A 19,942-nucleotide genomic window follows, 5' to 3' on the forward strand; every position below is an offset into this window, starting at 1 on the left:
TTGTTCTATCTAGGCTGGAATATTGCTGCACACTAACAGCACCTTTCAAGGCAGGTGAAATTGCCGACCTAGAAAATGTACAGAGAACTTTCACAGCGCGCATAACGGAGATAAAACACCTCAATTACTGGGAGCGCTTGAGGTTCCTAAACCTGTATTCCCTGGAATGCAGGAGGGAGAGATACATGATTATATACACCTGGAAAATCCTAGAGGGACTAGTACCGAACTTGCACATGAAAATCACTCACTACGAAAGCAAAAGACTTGGCAGACGATGCACCATCCCCCCAGTGAAAAGCAGGGGTGTCACTAGCACGTTAAGAGACCATACAATAAGTGTCAGGGGCCCGAGACTGTTCAACTGCCTCCCAGCACACATAAGGGGGATTACCAACAGACCCCTGGCAGTCTTCAAGCTGGCACTGGACAAGCACCTAAAGTCAGTTCCTGATCAGCCGGGCTGTGGCTCGTACGTTGGTTTGCGTGCAGCCAGCAGCAACAGCCTGGCTGATTAGGCTCTGATCCACCAGGAGGCCTGGTCACAGACCGGGCCGCGGGGGCGTTGATCCCCGGAACTCTCTCCAGGTAAACTCCAGGAGTCTGTGTTGAAGGTAATTAATGAACCCGGAAGTTTACTGACTCATGTTGATGCGACACTTGTGTAGAATTAATTGAAACAATTTCCCACTTAATTCATGACATACCTCGTAACGAATATTCAGAACTATGTTAGATCCATCTACGGGTTTATGGTTATACTTTAGTGCTGTTGTTGCCAAAACTTTCTAAGATTGTTCTGTCAGCATAGTTGCTGATCCCTGTGTTATATAGCATATTTTTTATCATCCATGTGCTTTAGATAGGAGATCCCTAGGCCTGTGACTGTTTGTGTGACGTCACAGGATGCGCATGTGTACGTTTGTACCTCTGCCACTCTCTCAGTCGGCGTTAGACATAGGCTAGGACAGGCTGAGGCTGGCCTCCATTTCCCATCATCACAGTCTGACAATATATATCGTTACTATCCAACAAGTGTGTCTACCTTCAACCCTCGATATCTCCATTTAAGAACCCCTACGATAAATGGTGACAGCGATTGTTGTCTTCGATTTTTAAGTATTAGCGCCTTGCCTTAGTTTCTTGTATAAACCTCTACACTCTTCCTTACTCTGTGAAATTCAGTAAGTGTTGTAACATCCTACTCGCTTAACATAAATCTTTTCAGCAATTGATCCCTGAATTTAATATTACCTAATATCTCAGCGGTTATCCAGGGTGTAGTTCTTCGTTTAATCCTAAGTTATTTATAGGTGGCCCGGTGGCCTGATGGCTAAAGCTCCCACTTCACACACGGAGGGCCCGGGTTCGATTCCCGGCGGGTGGAAACATTTCGACACGTTTCCTTACACCTGTTGTCCTGTTCACCTAGCAGCAAATAGGTACCTGGGTGTTAGTCGACTGGTGTGGGTCGCATCCTGGGGGACAAGATTAAGGACCCCAATGGAAATAAGTTAGACAGTCCTCGATGACGCACTGACTTTCTTGGGTTATCCTGGGTGGCTAACCCTCCGGGGTTAAAAATCCGAACGAAATCTTATTCTTATTCTTAACTGACGAAATATTATTAAGGATAGCAGTGAACATAGTTCTAAATTCTTCCCAGGCATCATGTATCTCCGTCCAACTTATCAGTTCAGTCACAACTGTATAGCCTACTTACCTGTGTTTCTTTACTCGACTCTCTGTTTGATCTAATTTGTGTTCTGTGCAGGCCTATCAGTTCCCTAATAATTTTCCTGGTGCACTAAGACCTGTGGGACTGACAGACTGTGTGTGTGTGTGTGGCTGACAGCTGTGAGATGCGGGTTGGTGCATTAGTTAAGTATAACTATTTAATCCTAGAATTTGCTTAAAGCTGTTACATAGCCAGGTATTTTGTTGTTGATAATAGATATTGAAGTCTGTCAGTATTATTGTTTGACACTTGTGGACAAGACTAGAAAAGTTTCCTAAGAACTGATCATTAGTGGGAGGGCGGTACCTAGTTCCTACTAGGATGGGTTTGGTCTTGGGCAATAAGTAGGATTCAGAAATGGATAATGTAACTTTAATCTGACACCAGTGATATACTGTATAGAAAGTCCCTTGTTATGCAGAGCATTTTGGGCAAATTAGGTCAGTTTTGTCCCAGGATGCAACCCTATGGAGAGGGAGCATGGACACGGGGGTCGTCCCACAGTTACTAAAAACAACAGACATAGCCCCACTCCACAAAGGGGGCAGTAAAGCAACAGCAAAGAACTACAGACCAATAGCACTAACATCCCATATCATAAAAATCTTTGAAAGGGTCCTAAGAAGCAAGATCACCACCCATCTAGAAACCCATCAGTTACACAACCCAGGGCAACATGGGTTTAGAACAGGTCGCTCCTGTCTGTCTCAACTATTGGACCACTACGACAAGGTCCTAAATGCACTAGAAGACAAAAAGAATGCAGATGTAATATATACAGACTTTGCAAAAGCCTTCGACAAGTGTGACCATGGCGTAATAGCGCACAAAATGCGTGCTAAAGGAATAACAGGAAAAGTCGGTCGATGGATCTATAATTTCCTCACTAACAGAACACAGAGAGTAGTCGTCAACAGAGTAAAGTCCGAGGCAGCTACGGTGAAAAGCTCTGTTCCACAAGGCACAGTACTCGCTCCCATCTTGTTCCTCATCCTTATATCCGACATAGACAAGGATGTCAGCCACAGCACCGTGTCTTCCTTTGCAGATGACACCCGAATCTGCATGACAGTGTCTTCCATTGCAGACACTGCAAAGCTCCAGGCAGACATCAACCAAATCTTTCAGTGGGCTGCAGAAAACAATATGAAGTTCAACGATGAGAAATTTCAATTACTCAGATATGGTAAACATGAGGAAATTAAATCTTCATCAGAGTACAAAACAAATTCTGGCCACAAAATAGAGCGAAACACCAACGTCAAAGACCTGGGAGTGATCATGTCGGAGGATCTCACCTTCAAGGACCATAACATTGTATCAATCGCATCTGCTAGAAAAATGACAGGATGGATAATGAGAACCTTCAAAACTAGGGAGGCCAAGCCCATGATGACACTCTTCAGGTCACTTGTTCTATCTAGGCTGGAATATTGCTGCACACTAACAGCACCTTTCAAGGCAGGTGAAATTGCCGACCTAGAAAATGTACAGAGAACTTTCACGGCGCGCATAACGGAGATAAAACACCTCAATTATTGGGAGCGCTTGAGGTTCCTAAACCTGTATTCCCTGGAACGCAGGAGGGAGAGATACATGATTATATACACCTGGAAAATCCTAGAGGGACTAGTACCGAACTTGCACACGAAAATCACCCACTACGAAAGCAAAAGACTTGGCAGACGATGCACCATCCCCCCAATGAAAAGCAGGGGTGTCACTAGCACGTTAAGAGACCATACAATAAGTGTCAGGGGCCCGAGACTGTTCAACTGCCTCCCAGCACACATAAGGGGGATTACCAACAGACCCCTGGCAGTCTTCAAGCTGGCACTGGACAAGCACCTAAAGTCAGTTCCGGATCAGCCGGGCTGTGGCTCGTATGTTGGTTTGCGTGCAGCCAGCAGCAACAGCCTGGTTGATCAGGCTCTGATCCACCAGGAGGCCTGGTCTCAGACCGGGCACACCAGTCCACTAACACCCAGGTACCCATTTTACTGATGGGGGAACATAGAAAGTGCAAAGAAACACGTCCAATGCTTCTACCCTCGCTAGGAATCGAACCTAGGCTCTCGCCTTGTGAAGCAAGAGCTTTAGCCACCAGGCCACGGGGCCGTCATAGCCATCAATTTATTGCAAGGCTTTACTTGTTGCCGAGAAGAACGACACATAATCAAGGTCAGCACTCCTAAAGGTAACGGAGTTAAGGTGCTGCATACAGGTGGTGAGAAGCATCATTAACATGGCTAAAAATATATCTTGTGGACTCATCCCATAAACAAACCACATAAATTGTATTTATCGATCTTCCTCAGACCATTAGTACAGTGTAGACCATTAGTTAACGTGGGCAGACTAACATCTAGTTAGGTATTAACTTCTAGGTGAACTGGAGTCTCAGGTGTAACCAGAATAACCAGGTACCTATTTACTGTTAAATATAGTGAGACAGCAGATGTAAGCAGACTAACTAAAGGACCCCAATGGAAATAAGTCACTCTGACTTTTTGGGGTTATCCCAGGTTCTCTACACATATGCTGTTATGTATGATAATCTATGTAACTGTATTTGTGTATACTTGAATAAACTCACTAACATCCAAATTCTTATTTACTGCTAGCAAACACAGGTAGATGATACAAGGAAACTAAGCCTCGTGTAACTACTTACTGATATAAGACTGAAACATGAGGAGGAAGGATGTTAGCTTTCAGGTATATATTTAATACCAGTAAAGCTATATAACACTTTTACGTACGTCATGGTACTTACAATATCGATTTCCTCCAGTTTCGTGAATTGATTAATGTCCTTAATGGGGAAGTCAAGCTCGTCCCCCATGTTGTCCTCATAGATGTAGAGCTGTTTGAGGAAGTTGTAGGAGGTAGCAAACACTTCTTCGTCAATCAGAGTCAGGTTGTTAGAGTCCAGCATCACCGCGCTTGTCAAGATCAGGGAGAAGTAGGTTATTAGTGTTTGTCGTTGTTCGTAGCTCCCCGTCCCATAAACTAAGATTTTGTTGGGATTTTTAACCCCGGAGAGTTAGTCACGCAGGATAACCCAAGAAAGTCAGTAGGTCATCGAGGACTGTCTCTCGTAGCTCGACGGCTTTAGCGCACTCAGCTCACACACTGAGGACCGGAATTCGAATCCCCAGTACGGTTGGAAAACATTAGGGGCGTGTTTACATAAGACACCTGCTGTCCATATTCACCCATCAGTATAAAATGTGTACCTGGTTGTTAGTGGACTGGTGTGGGTCGCATCCTGGAACAAAACTGACCTAATTTGCGGGAAATGCTCAGCATAACAAGCGGCTTTCTTTATAGTAGTATGTCACTGATGTCAGCTATGGTCTGTATACCTTGTACATGTACTGGTAGAAATAAAGTATTATTATTATTATTATTGAGGTCCTTCAATCTTCTCACCCCTTGCGACCCATACTAGTCGACTACCACCCAATCCAGTCAAAGGTTCTCTTCCTACATTGGGTTACTTTACCAGGGTGGTGGGTGAATACGTTTTAGAAGTATTTAACCTCTTAGTCCTGATAGGTGATCAGTCCCTTATCCTTGACAGAAGGTAATCACTCCTTTAACCATAACAAGTGTTCAGTCTCTTAGCGTGACAGCCTAAGACTGAGTCTCCTGTTCCTACCTGTGAAGATAAGTTTTAGTTATTAATATTCACACTGTAGTTCTCTCAGGGGACTCCAGTCTGTATGGAGACCATCCGGATAACCCTTGGAACCTGACCTCTATCCAGAAGTTATGTGTGGGTGTGGAGGTCTTTATAAGCTCTGGGGATGGAGTGTCACTCAACTCTCAACTCATTATTTACCCAAATTGAGCATATGAGAAAGATTTATGTTTTTCATCCCGAGATAAATCATAATTGCTATCTGTGCTTGGGGATCAACTGCAGCATCACACCTAAAGCCAATAATAACTCAACAAAAAGCCGCAGTAAGAATAATCACTAAATCCCATCCCTGGCAACACCCCCCCCCCCACTCTTCATAGATCTAAACTTACTCCCTGTTCAGAACATCCACACTTACTACTGTGCAATCTATATCTACAGGACCTTAAATTCCAATATTAACCTTGACCTAAAAAGCTTTCTTGATAGTTGTGACAGGATCCACAAGCATAACACCAGACACAAACATCTCTGACATTCCCCGTGTTCGACTAAACCTTTACAAAAATTCAATGTATTTCAAAGGACCTAAAATCTGGAACACCCTACCTGAAAACTCTAGAACTGCAGACACATTCATCACCTTCAAAACTACAGTTAGAAAACATCTTATCTCCCTGATCCACCCCAACAATTAACTACATGATAACCACCTGGTGGTTCACAATTACACTCACTCACCCACTGACTATAAACCCAGAAATACTAATCTTAATCTTAAAATAATAAATCCTAACTAGTCATAAGTTTGCCTATGATACTCAAATATAGACACCTTGTATTGTGCCAAAACAAAAGCATTCACATTGCTAAACTCACAAATTATGATGTAGTCACTTAGCCTTAATACCATAATCTGTAAGGATTTAATGTTAAGAATTAGTCTAAGTCTGCCCGAAATGCCTAGCCATGCTAGGTGTCCTAGTGGCCCTCTCTGTAATTAGTATTTTATAACATATAAACCACACAATACCCAAAACCTGTAAACCCCACGTTGTAACCCTTATAGAGAATAAACTTGAATTGAATTGAACGTCCTTATAAATAACACAACAGATATTTAATTATTACCAGATAACGAATCAGATGATTTTTGAACAGAAAGAGCGGCTTGATACCCCAAAAGTAATTTAATTGATTATATGAAATAAAAACTAAATCTACTGTTCATTAATTCATTTTCGACTGGTGTGGGTCGCATCCTGGAGACAAAATTAACCTAAGTTGCCCGAAATGCTCTGCACAATCAGAGGCTTTCTATATAGTATGTCAATGATATTAGCTATGGTCTGTATAAGTTGTATCATGTACTTGTAGAAATAAACATTATTATTATTATTATTATTATTATTATTATTATTATTATTATTATTATAACAAAGTTAATAAACTTGGAATTGTTAGATTCTGTGCTAACTGAAAAATGCCTCTTTTGATCGACTTGAAGCCTTAAAGGCTGATGTATCTTACTGAGAGAAAGATGTGGACTGATTTTGGGCCGCGTATTGGCCTATATCGCTATTTTATTAAAGATATAGGGGAAAATCGAAGCACAGTTTTTCTTTCTTCGACTTGTGACTGACTGTCTCGCTTCCCTGACTTAACACTTCATCAACTACAGAAACTGAAAAACTTCAGACATCAAGAACCAGCGTATTTTGGCTGGTATCCGTGAACCAGAGGATGGTTCTGTACCGGTGTGTAGCTTCCGCAAGGGAAGGATCGAATCGAAAGGACCCCAATGGAAATAAGTCACTCTGTCTGACTTTTTTGGGTTATCCTAGGTTCTCTACACATATGCTGCTATGTATGATAATTCTATGTAACTGTATTGTGTATACCTGAATAAATTTACTTACTTACTTACTTACTAAACACCTGGAGTCGTTTCGCCAGCCATTGGCTTCATCAGTCCAATACAAAGAAGAGTGTTGATCTTCAACATTCTTCTCCGTATTGGGCTGAGAAAGTCACTGTGTGACGAAACGTTTCCACATTAAAGATACCCAAGTTTTGCCCAATTTATCTACAGAGAACGTTTCACAAGTGTCTCAGTCATCATCTTGTCTAGTTCTAAACCATGTATACAACGTTCAGGGTTGTATTATTGCCAGTTTATCGTCGTTATTAAAGTCATTTGCATGAGAGTTCCCACGTCAATGTCTTTTCTGACTGGCCTCGGAAAATTAGACCACACACTGTACTGATTCTTTTGCATGCAGTAGTGGAGAAGAGAGGCTGCTCTACAAGGATGCCCTTCTCGCATGGCCAGTCCTGAGATGGACAGGACGGTGTGCTGACCTGCCTAGCTAGTTTTACGACTAGCTTGTAATAGTTTCGACCCCCAACCGTTCTGACAATTGTTTACTTTTGTATAATCGTTTTCGCGAGCCGTCAGAAACACGTTCAGTTTGCGAATATGTAGACTCATACCATATCACGGGTGGGGATAGAACCCGCGATCAGAGAGCCACAAAACTCCAGACCGACGCGCTAGCCACTGAGCCAACTAGCATGTTTGCAATCGTGTCATTACGATTTCGTGAGTTATTTTAACTCTTTACGTAGAACCCCAAGGAAACACAACCAATAACCTAGCCTGGTTAATGTCTAATTTCAGCATGTTAGAGGAGAATATTATAGTGTGCTCACCTGAAGGCTATGTCCCCGAACACACCTTTTTGGAGCTGGCCAATGTTTGAGTTCTCCAACACAAAGTAATCGAATCTATTGATGGGAAAAGTTGCCTTGAAGATTTCCGCCAGCTGCTCTTTGCTGTCCAGGTCACTGCAGGTGAGGGTGAAGTTATCACTGAAGCTGCAGATACAGGGAGCAATGGCTGCGTCTTCCGGACACGGGAAGTTCCTCCAAAAGGCGTCTTCTAAAAGAATATCACATCATTTCGTTAAACCAGGAAACACTAATGTTAAGTTCCATTTACACGGGATATATATTGTACCTTTGAATTATATAAATATCTTCAGCAACAATAATAATAGTAATATATCAACAACAGCAATAATAGTGTAATTTATATATTTATACATATGTCGTGCCGAATAGGTAAAACTTGCTATTTTGGCTTAATTATCAATGCTCTTCTTGACGAATAAGGCAAACGAAAATTTGTGTATACAAAAATTTTGCGAAAATCATTCTGAACATAACGAAAAAATATATTTCATTGTGTTTATTATTAAATTATTGTAAACTTATCTAAAATATATTTAGTTGGATTAGGCTAAATTAAATTACGCTTATTATAATAAGGTTAGGTATGTTTTCTAAGGTTCTTTTGGTACAAAATTATTATTTTTTACATTAACATATTTGAAAAAAATACATCTTTAAACGCATAAGAGAAATTGTTAGAAAGGACTTAATTTTAAATGAGTTCTTGCTAATTAACCAATTTTACCTATTTGGCACAACACACACACACACACACACACGCACGCACGCACACACACACACACACACACACACACACACACACACACACACACACACACACACACACACACACACTTCTCTGACGTGTATAGTGTGCAAAGTCATGGAGAATATTATCTGGAGGAGAGTGGTGGAGCACCTGGAACGGAACAAGATTATAATCGCCAACCAGCACGGATTCAAGGAAGGCAAATCCTGTGCCACAAACCTTCTGGAATTTTAAGACAAGGTAACAGAAGACACGAGAGAGGGGTGGGTTGATTGCATCTTCTTGGACTGCAAGAAGGCCTTCGACACAGTTCCTCACAAGAGATTAGTGCAGAAGCTAGAGGATCAGGCGCGTATAACAGGAAGGGCACTGCAATGGATCAGAGAATACCTGACAGGGAGGCAACAATGAGTCATGGTACGCGATGACGAGCGGGGTCCCACAGGGGTCAGTCCTAGGACCTGTGGTATTTTTGATATATGTGAATGACATGATGGAAGGGATAGACTCTCAAGTGTCCCTGTTCGCAGATGATGTGAAGTTAATGAGAAGAGTTAAATCAGATGAGGATCAGGCAGGACTACAAAGAGACCTGGACAGGCTGAACACTTGGTCTAGCAACTGGCTTCTCGAATTCAACCCTGCCAAATGCAAAGTCTTGAAGATTGGGGAAGGGCAAAGAAGACCGCAGACAGAGTATAGGCTAGGTGGACAAAGACTGCAAACTTCGCTCAAGGAGAAAGAACTTGGGGTGACCATAACACCGAGCATGTCTCCGGAGGCACACATCAACCAGATAACTGCTGCAGCATATGGGCGCCTGGCAAATCTTAGAATAGCGTTCCGATACCTTCGTAAGGAATCATTCAAGACACTGTACACTGTGTACGTCAGGCCCATACTGGAGTATGCAGCACCAGTTTGGAACCCACACCTGGTCAAGCACGTCAAAAAATGAGAGAAAGTACAAGGCTAGTTCCGGAGCTCAGGGGAATATCTTACGAAGAAAGGTTGAGGGAAATCGGACTGACGACACTGGAGGACAGGAGGGTCAGGGGAGACATGATAACGACATACAAAATGCTGCATGGAATAGATAAGGTGAACAGAGACAGGATGTTCCAGAGCGGGGACACAGAAACAAGGGGTCACAGTTGGAAGTTGAAGACTCAGACGAGTCACAGGGATGTTAGGAAGTGTTTCTTCAGTCATAGAGTCGAGAGGAAGTGGAATAGTCTAGCAAGTGATGTAGTAGAGGCAGGAACCATACATAGCTTTAAGACGAGGTATGACAAAGCTCAGGAAGCAGAGAGGACCTAGTAGCGATCAGTGAAGGGGCGAGGCCAGGAGCTGAGTCTCGACCCCTGCAACCACAATTAGATGAGTACAGTTAGGTGAGTACACACACACACACACACACACATTCTTTCCATATGCAAGCAGCTGGAACATATCAGTGAATGTCATGTTGTTCTCCACTGCCGCTGGACGATTGTGTTTTAATCTTACTACAGCTCTTCGTCTCCTCTGCCGAGGTGATTTTTATGTTTGTTTAGGTGTCATTTGCAAATGATAGAAAACTGTGACGGGTGCTTTTATCTGTCTGATATGAGAAACAGCAGAGGAGCCAGGACGGTGCCTTGGGGACCTGAGCTTTTCACTTTGCTAACGCTGGATTTCGCTCTGTTAACTGCTACTACTCTGTGTTCTGTTTCTCAGAAAACTGGAAATGCATTTGCCTACCTTTCCAGTTATACCTAACACCATTAGTGTTCACTCGTGACGAACACTGTATATAAACATTAACGTAGTGATGTGATGAACACTCTGTATGAACATATTAAAGTAAGGTGATATTGTGATAAACACAGCATATGAACAGCAAGGTGTGGAATTGAACACAATAAGTGAACATTCAGGTGAGCAGTGTTCCTCAGGATGGTATCTGGTTCTTCTATTCAAGGATCTTCTTACTAAAGTTAGAACGCTGAGAACAGAACACAAAACTGGCTCATGAACACCTCATGGCAATGAACCATGGGTGTGTTCACCCTTGCAACATAAATTTGACTGCTAAACCCATTTTATTGTCTAAGAAACTGCAGCATTTGGCAAAGGATTTATAAATACTGAGGCGTCTGTTGAGACCTCGGTGAAATTTTAAGTGAATGAAAATACAAAGTGGCCTGGTAGTGGTACTAGACTTATCATTGTACTGGCCTGGTAGTGGTACTAGACTTACCAATGTACTGGCCTGGTAGTGGTACTAGACTTACCATTGTACTGGCCTGGTAGTGGTACTAGACTTACCATTGTACTGGCCTTGTAGTGGCACTAGACTTACCATTGTACTGATCTGGTAGTGGTACTAGACTTACCATTGTACTGGCCTGGTAGTGGTACTAGACTTACCATTGTACTGGCCTGGTAGTGGTACTAGACTTACCATTGTACTGGCCTGGTAGTGGTACTAGACTTACCATTGTACTGGCCTGGTAGTGGTACTAGACTTACCATTGTACTGGCCTGGTAGTGGTACTAGACTTACCATTGTACTGCCCTGGTAGTGGTACTAGACTTACCATTGTACTGGCCTGGTAGTGGTACTAGACTTACCATTGTACTGGCCTGGTAGTGGTACTAGACTTACCATTGTACTGGCCTGGTAGTGGTACTAGACTTACCATTGTACTGGCCTGGTAGTGGTACTAGACTTACCATTGTACTGGCCTGGTAGTGGTACTAGACTTACCATTGTACTGGCCTGGTAGTGGTACTAGACTTACCATTGTACTGGCCTGGTAGTGGTGCAGGAAGAAAGGCTGTGACAGAGGTGGCCAACACCAGCACACAACCAACACCTGCCCTCACACCTGTAATAATAACTACTAATTACACACACTCTAACTCACAATTGTGTTATGATAACTTTCTCACAACCAAACATCACAACCAAACATCACAACTTAAACACACAGTAGTATACCTCAAGCTCACCTTAAATACACACTAGTATACCTCAAGCTCACCTTAAGTATGCACTAGTATACCTCAAGCTCACCTTAAGTACGCACTAGTATACCTCAAGCTCACCTTAAGTACACACTAGTATACCTCAAGCTCACCTTAAATACACACTAGTATACCTCAAGCTCACCTTAAGTACGCACTAGTATACCTCAAGCTCACCTTAAGTACGCACTAGTATACCTCAAGCTCACCTTAAATGCACACTAGTATACCTCAAGCTCACCTTAAGTACGCACTAGTATACCTCAAGCTCACCTTAAATACACACTAGTATACCTCAAGCTCACCTTAAGTACGCACTAGTATACCTCAAGCTCACCTTAAGTACGCACTAGTATACCTCAAGCTCACCTTAAGTATGCACTAGTATACCTCAAGCTCACCTTAAGTACGCACTAGTATACCTCAAGCTCACCTTAAGTACACACTAGTATACCTCAAGCTCACCTTAAATACACACTAGTATACCTCAAGCTCACCTTAAGTACGCACTAGTATACCTCAAGCTCACCTTAAATGCACACTAGTATACCTCAAGCTCACCTTAAGTACGCACTAGTATACCTCAAGCTCACCTTAAATACACACTAGTATACCTCAAGCTCACCTTAAGTACGCACTAGTATACCTCAAGCTCACCTTAAATACACACTAGTATACCTCAAGCTCACCTTAAGTACGCACTAGTATACCTCAAGCTCACCTTAAGTACGCACTAGTATACCTCAAGCTCACCTTAAGTATGCACTAGTATACCTCAAGCTCACCTTAAGTACACACTAGTATACCTCAAGCTCACCTTAAATACACACTAGTATACCTCAAGCTCACCTTAAGTACGCACTAGTATACCTCAAGCTCACCTTAAGTACGCACTAGTATACCTCAAGCTCACCTTAAATGCACACTAGTATACCTCAAGCTCACCTTAAGTACGCACTAGTATACCTCAAGCTCACCTTAAATACACACTAGTATACCTCAAGATCACCTTAAGTACACACTAGTATACCTCAAGATCACCTTAAGTACGCACTAGTATACCTCAAGCTCACCTTAAGTACGCACTAGTATACCTCAAGCTCACCTTAAGTACGCACTAGTATACCTCAAGCTCACCTTAAGTACACACTAGTATACCTCAAGCTCACCTTAAATACACACTAGTATACCTCAAGCTCACCTTAAGTACGCACTAGTATACCTCAAGCTCACCTTAAATGCACACTAGTATACCTCAAGCTCACCTTAAGTACGCACTAGTATACCTCAAGCTCACCTTAAATACACACTAGTATACCTCAAGCTCACCTTAAGTACGCACTAGTATACCTCAAGTTCACCTTAAATACACACTAGTATACCTCAAGCTCACCTTAAGTACGCACTAGTATACCTCAAGCTCACCTTAAGTACGCACTAGTATACCTCAAGCTCACCTTAAGTATGCACTAGTATACCTCAAGCTCACCTTAAGTACGCACTAGTATACCTCAAGCTCACCTTAAGTACACACTAGTATACCTCAAGCTCACCTTAAATACACACTAGTATACCTCAAGCTCACCTTAAGTACGCACTAGTATACCTCAAGCTCACCTTAAGTACGCACTAGTATACCTCAAGCTCACCTTAAATGCACACTAGTATACCTCAAGCTCACCTTAAGTACGCACTAGTATACCTCAAGCTCACCTTAAATACACACTAGTATACCTCAAGCTCACTTTAAGTACGCACTAGTATACCTCAAGTTCACCTTAAATACACACTAGTATACCTCAAGCTCACCTTAAGTACGCACTAGTATACCTCAAGCTCACCTTAAGTACGCACTAGTATACCTCAAGCTCACCTTAAGTACGCACTAGTATACCTCAAGCTTACCTTAAGTACGCACTAGTATACCTCAAGCTCACCTTAAGTACGCACTAGTATACCTCAAGCTCACCTTAAGTACGCACTAGTACACCTCAAGCTCACCTTAAGTACGCACTAGTATACCTCAAGCTCACCTTAAGTACGCACTAGTATACCTCAAGCTCACCTTAAGTACGCACTAGTATGCCTCAAGCTCACCTTAAGTACGCACTAGTATACCTCAAGCTCACCTTAAATACACACTAGTATACCTCAAGCTCACCTGAAGTACGCACTAGTATACCTCAAGCTCACCTTAAGTACGCACTAGTATACCTCAAGCTCACCTTAAATACACACCAGTATACCTCAAGCTCACCTTAAGTACGCACTAGTATACCTCAAGCTCACCTTAAATACACACTAGTATACCTCAAGCTCACCTTAAGTACGCACTAGTATACCTCAAGCTCACCTTAAGTACGCACTAGTATACCTCAAGCTCACCTTAAGTACGCACTAGTATACCTCAAGCTCACCTTAAGTACGCACTAGTATACCTCAAGCTCACCTTAAGTACGCACTAGTATACCTCAAGCTCACCTTAAGTATGCACTAGTATACCTCAAGCTCACCTTAAGTACGCACTAGTATACCTCAAGCTCACCTTAAGTACACACTAGTATACCTCAAGCTCACCTTAAATACACACTAGTATACCTCAAGCTCACCTTAAGTACGCACTAGTATACCTCAAGCTCACCTTAAGTACGCACTAGTATACCTCAAGCTCACCTTAAGTACGCACTAGTATACCTCAAGCTCACCTTAAGTACGCACTAGTATACCTCAAGCTCACCTTAAGTACGCACTAGTATACCTCAAGCTCACCTTAAGTATGCACTAGTATACCTCAAGCTCACCTTAAGTACGCACTAGTATACCTCAAGCTCACCTTAAGTACACACTAGTATACCTCAAGCTCACCTTAAATACACACTAGTATACCTCAAGCTCACCTTAAGTACGCACTAGTATACCTCAAGCTCACCTTAAGTACGCACTAGTATACCTCAAGCTCACCTTAAATGCACACTAGTATACCTCAAGCTCACCTTAAGTACGCACTAGTATACCTCAAGCTCACCTTAAATACACACTAGTATACCTCAAGCTCACCTTAAGTACGCACTAGTATACCTCAAGCTCACCTAAAATACACACTAGTATACCTCAAGCTCACCTGAAGTACGCACTAGTATACCTCAAGCTCACCTTAAGTACGCACTAGTATACCTCAAGCTCACCTTAAATACACACCAATATACCTCAAGCTCACCTTAAGTACGCACTAGTATACCTCAAGCTCACCTTAAGTATGCACTAGTATACCTCAAGCTCACCTTAAGTACGCACTAGTATACCTCAAGCTCACCTTAAGTACACACTAGTATACCTCAAGCTCACCTTAAATACACACTAGTATACCTCAAGCTCACCTTAAGTACGCACTAGTATACCTCAAGCTCACCTTAAGTACGCACTAGTATACCTCAAGCTCACCTTAAGTATGCGCTAGTATACCTCAAGCTCACCTTAAGTACGCACTAGTATACCTCAAGCTCACCTTAAGTACACACTAGTATACCTCAAGCTCACCTTAAATACACACTAGTATACCTCAAGCTCACCTTAAGTACGCACTAGTATACCTCAAGCTCACCTTAAGTACGCACTAGTATACCTCAAGCTCACCTTAAATGCACACTAGTATACCTCAAGCTCACCTTAAGTACGCACTAGTATACCTCAAGCTCACCTTAAATACACACTAGTATACCTCAAGCTCACCTTAAGTACGCACTAGTATACCTCAAGTTCACCTTAAATACACACTAGTATACCTCAAGCTCACCTTAAGTACGCACTAGTATACCTCAAGCTCACCTTAAGTACGCACTAGTATACCTTAAGTACGCACTAGTATACCTCAAGCTTACCTTAAGTACGCACTAGTATACCTCAAGCTCACCTTAAGTACGCACTAGTATACCTCAAGCTCACCTTAAGTACGCACTAGTATACCTCAAGCTCACCTTAAGTACGCACTAGTATACCTCAAGCTCACCTTAAGTACGCACTAGTATACCTCAAGCTCACTTTAAGTACGCACTAGTATGCCTCAAGCTCACCTTAAGTACGCACTAGTATACCTCAAGCTCACCTTAAATACACACTAGTATACCTCAAGCTCACCTGAAGTACGCACTAGTATACCTCAAGCTCACCTTAAGTACGCACTAGTATACCTCAAGCTCACCTTAAATACACACCAGTATACCTCAAGCTCACCTTAAGTACGCACTAGTATACCTCAAGCTCACCTTAAGTATGCACTAGTATACCTCAAGCTCACCTTAAGTACGCACTAGTATACCTCAAGCTCACCTTAAGTACACACTAGTATACCTCAAGCTCACCTTAAATACACACTAGTATACCTCAAGCTCACCTTAAGTACGTACTAGTATACCTCAAGCTCACCTTAAGTACGCACTAGTATCCCTCAAGCTCACCTTAAATGCACACTAGTATACCTCAAGCTCACCTTAAGTACGCACTAGTATACCTCAAGCTCACCTTAAGTACGCACTAGTATACCTCAAGCTCACCTTAAGTACGCACTAGTATACCTCAAGCTCACCTTAAGTACGCACTAGTATACCTCAAGCTCACCTTAAATACACACTAGTATACCTCAAGCTCACCTTAAGTACGCACTAGTATACCTCAAGCTCACCTTAAGTACGCACTAGTATACCTCAAGCTCACCTTAAGTACGCACTAGTATACCTCAAGCTCACCTTAAGTACGCACTAGTATACCTCAAGCTCACCTTAAGTACGCACTAGTATACCTCAAGCTCGCCTTAAGTACGCACTAGTATACCTCAAGCTCACCTTAAGTACGCACTAGTATACCTCAAGCTCACCTTAAGTACGCACTAGTATACCTCAAGCTCACCTTAAATACACACTAGTATACCTCAAGCTCACCTTAAGTACGCACTAGTATACCTCAAGCTCACCTTAAATACACACTAGTATAACTCAAGCTCACCTTAAGTACGCACTAGTATACCTCAAGCTCACCTTAAATACACACTAGTATACCTCAAGCTCACCTTAAGTACGCACTAGTATACCTCAAGCTCACCTTAAGTACGCACTAGTATACCTCAAGCTCACCTTAAGTACGCACTAGTATACCTCAAGCTCGCCTTAAGTACGCACTAGTATACCTCAAGCTCACCTTAAGTACGCACTAGTATACCTCAAGCTCACCTTAAGTACGCACTAGTATACCTCAAGCTCACCTTAAATACACACTAGTATACCTCAAGCTCACCTTAAGTACGCACTAGTATACCTCAAGCTCACCTTAAGTACGCACTAGTATACCTCAAGCTCACCTTAAGTACGCACTAGTATACCTCAAGCTCACCTTAAGTACGCACTAGTATACCTCAAGCTCACCTTAAGTACGCACTAGTATACCTCAAGCTCACCTTAAGTACGCACTAGTATACCTCAAGCTCACCTTAAATACACACTAGTATACCTCAAGCTCACCTTAAGTACGCACTAGTATACCTCAAGCTCACCTTAAATACACACTAGTATACCTCAAGCTCACCTTAAGTACGCACTAGTATACCTCAAGCTCACCTTAAGTACGCACTAGTATACCTCAAGCTCACCTTAAGTACGCACTAGTATACCTCAAGCTCACCTTAAGTACGCACTAGTATACCTCAAGCTCACCTTAAGTACGCACTAGTATACCTCAAGCTCACCTTTACAACACACTAGTACACCAGAAGCTCACCCAAAATCTTCACTAGCTCACCTGAAGACCAAGCAAACATGGCTGAGAGTGTATGGGATATGTGAGGATGTTGGTAGAGGTGTTGATATACCCAGGCCGGTACACCTGTCTTGGTTCCCACAGATAACACCTGACTGCTAGTGACGGAAACGGGCTCCATCCTGACCTGGAGTGATGGGGCAATCATGGAAACCCATCATTGTTGGTGCAATCATGGGTCTCCAGTCACCACGATCACGACTCAGGTACCATCACAACAAACAAAAAAGACGAGATATATCAAGCACAGTTCTCTAACTATAAATATGTAACCGCCTACAGCAGTATCCCGTGGACTTTTCATATTTTCGATAAATATATGATATATTACAACAAATATATATAAAAATGTGCGTATTTCGATGATTCAGTTCAGTTTTTTTGCAGTTTCTGCACGTTGTGGTGACGGGAGTATTCGTAGACAATCCACAGAGTAATTTTGTTATCTGTGTGGTTATACTTGATGTTATCATATAAGGGCCAGTGTAACTTTATCACTGTTAGGGAGACTTGCTGTCATCACAACCTGGGGAAGATGTGTGGGCAAGCAGCTGGCAGCCATGGCCACTCAACCTGGGGAAGATGTGTGGGCAAGCAGCTGGCAGCCATGGCCACTCAACCTGGGGAAGATGTGTGGGCAAGCAGCTGGCAGCCATGGCCACTCAACCTGGGGAAGATGTGTGGGCAAGCAGCTGGCAGCCATGGCCACTCAACCTGGGGAAGATGTGTGGGCAAGCAGCTGGCAGCCATGGCCACTCAACCTGGGGAAGATGAGTGGGCAAGCAGCTGGCAGCCCTCGCCCACTCAACCTGGGGAAGATGAGTGGGCAAGCAGCTGGCAGCCCTCGCCCACTCAACCTGGGGAAGATGAGTGGGCAAGCAGCTGGCAGCCATGGCCACTCAACCTGGGGAAGATGAGTGGGCAAGCAGCTGGCAGCCATGGCCACTCAACCTGGGGAAGATGAGTGGGCAAGCAGCTGGCAGCCATGGCCACTCAACCTGGGGAAGATGAGTGGGTAAGAAGCTGGTAACCCGCGCCCACTCAACCTGGGGAAGATGAGTGGGTAAGAAGCTGGTAACCCGCGCCCACTCAACCTGGGGAAGATGAGTGGGTAAGAAGCTGGGAACCCGCGCCCACTCAACCTGGGGAAGATGAGTGGGCAAGAAGCTGGGAACCCGCGCCCACTCAACCTGGGGAAGATGAAATATAAACACAAATGCAGTATAATGTGATCCTTTATTGACAACGTTTCACCCACACAGTGGGCTTTTTCAAGTCACACACGGATCTACCTGGGGTTGGAAGGTACGGGAGTATTTATAGTTCAGAATGTTGAGGTCAGGTGGAGAATGTTGCATCTGATGATCTACCGGGTGGGGTTATAGAGTCTTGGGTAGCTAGGCGGGGATATTGGACAAGTTGTGAGTAGACCTTCTGCAGTGTTCTATGTTCTTATGTGGGATAGCGATGAAGAAGTTTCTTGGCAAGTGGTTCAGCTATGTTATAGAAGCCATTGTTCTGGTTGAAATTGTTGGTTATAGAGATAAGCGATGATTCCAGGATTCTTCTGTATTGAGTGTTGTCTTCTGTGGCTCTAAGTCTTGAGTTTCTGTAGTTAATTAAATGGTTGTGTGAATTGCGATGTTGTACACAGGCATTCCTTGTATCGTCAGTCCTGCTTGCATATTGGTGTTCCGAAATACGTGTTTGGAGGTCTCTTGATGTTTCGCCCACATATAATTTGTTGCAGTCATTACAAGGGATTATGTATACCCCTGCAGAGGATGGAGGTTTGTCCTGTCTACTACTGGTGATGTCCTTGATGGTCGTGGTTGTGGAGGTAGATACTTGGAATGATGTTTTGGCAAAGATGTTGGAAACATGTTTGACAATGGAGTTGGTGGGAAGGACTATGTATCTCTTCTCGGCAGTGTCTTCTCTGGGTGTGTTGAAGATGTTTAATGCTCGCCGTTTGCAGTCTCTGATGAAGTGACGAGGATAGTGGAGTTTGGAAAATACTTGTTCAATTATAGTGCATTCTTCCTCAAGGAACTCGTTGCTGCAGATTCTGAGTGCACGCAGGAAGAAGCCTATAATTACACCACGTTTGGTTTTGGTGTCGTGGTGAGAGTAGAAGTGGAGAAGATCGTTTTGGTTGGTGGGGTTTCGATAGACTTTAAAACGAAGTTCGTGGTCAGCTTTGCAGAGTAGAACATCAAGGAAAGGAAGAGTGTTG

The 19,942-nt window shown here is 43.1% G+C and overlaps 1 protein-coding gene across 1 annotated transcript in view; it reads right to left on the bottom strand.

The window, feature by feature from the left end:
- LOC128693429 (slit homolog 1 protein) overlaps positions 1-17,842 on the bottom strand; it is a 134,746-nt gene extending 116,904 nt beyond the window's left edge. Inside the window, exons 1-4 of the mRNA XM_070097448.1 lie at positions 17,668-17,842; positions 11,676-11,762; positions 8,100-8,328; positions 4,515-4,683 (exon numbers count right to left, since the gene is read on the bottom strand). Of these exons, the coding sequence (XP_069953549.1) occupies positions 4,515-4,683; positions 8,100-8,328; positions 11,676-11,762; positions 17,668-17,827 (645 nt within the window). The 5' untranslated portion in view covers positions 17,828-17,842. The remainder of the gene's footprint in view (positions 1-4,514; positions 4,684-8,099; positions 8,329-11,675; positions 11,763-17,667) is intronic.
- Between the last annotated feature and the right edge of the window lie 2,100 nt (positions 17,843-19,942).

Source organism: Cherax quadricarinatus, chromosome 57, assembly GCF_038502225.1.
Source record: "Cherax quadricarinatus isolate ZL_2023a chromosome 57, ASM3850222v1, whole genome shotgun sequence".
Lineage (NCBI taxonomy): Eukaryota > Metazoa > Arthropoda > Malacostraca > Decapoda > Parastacidae > Cherax > Cherax quadricarinatus.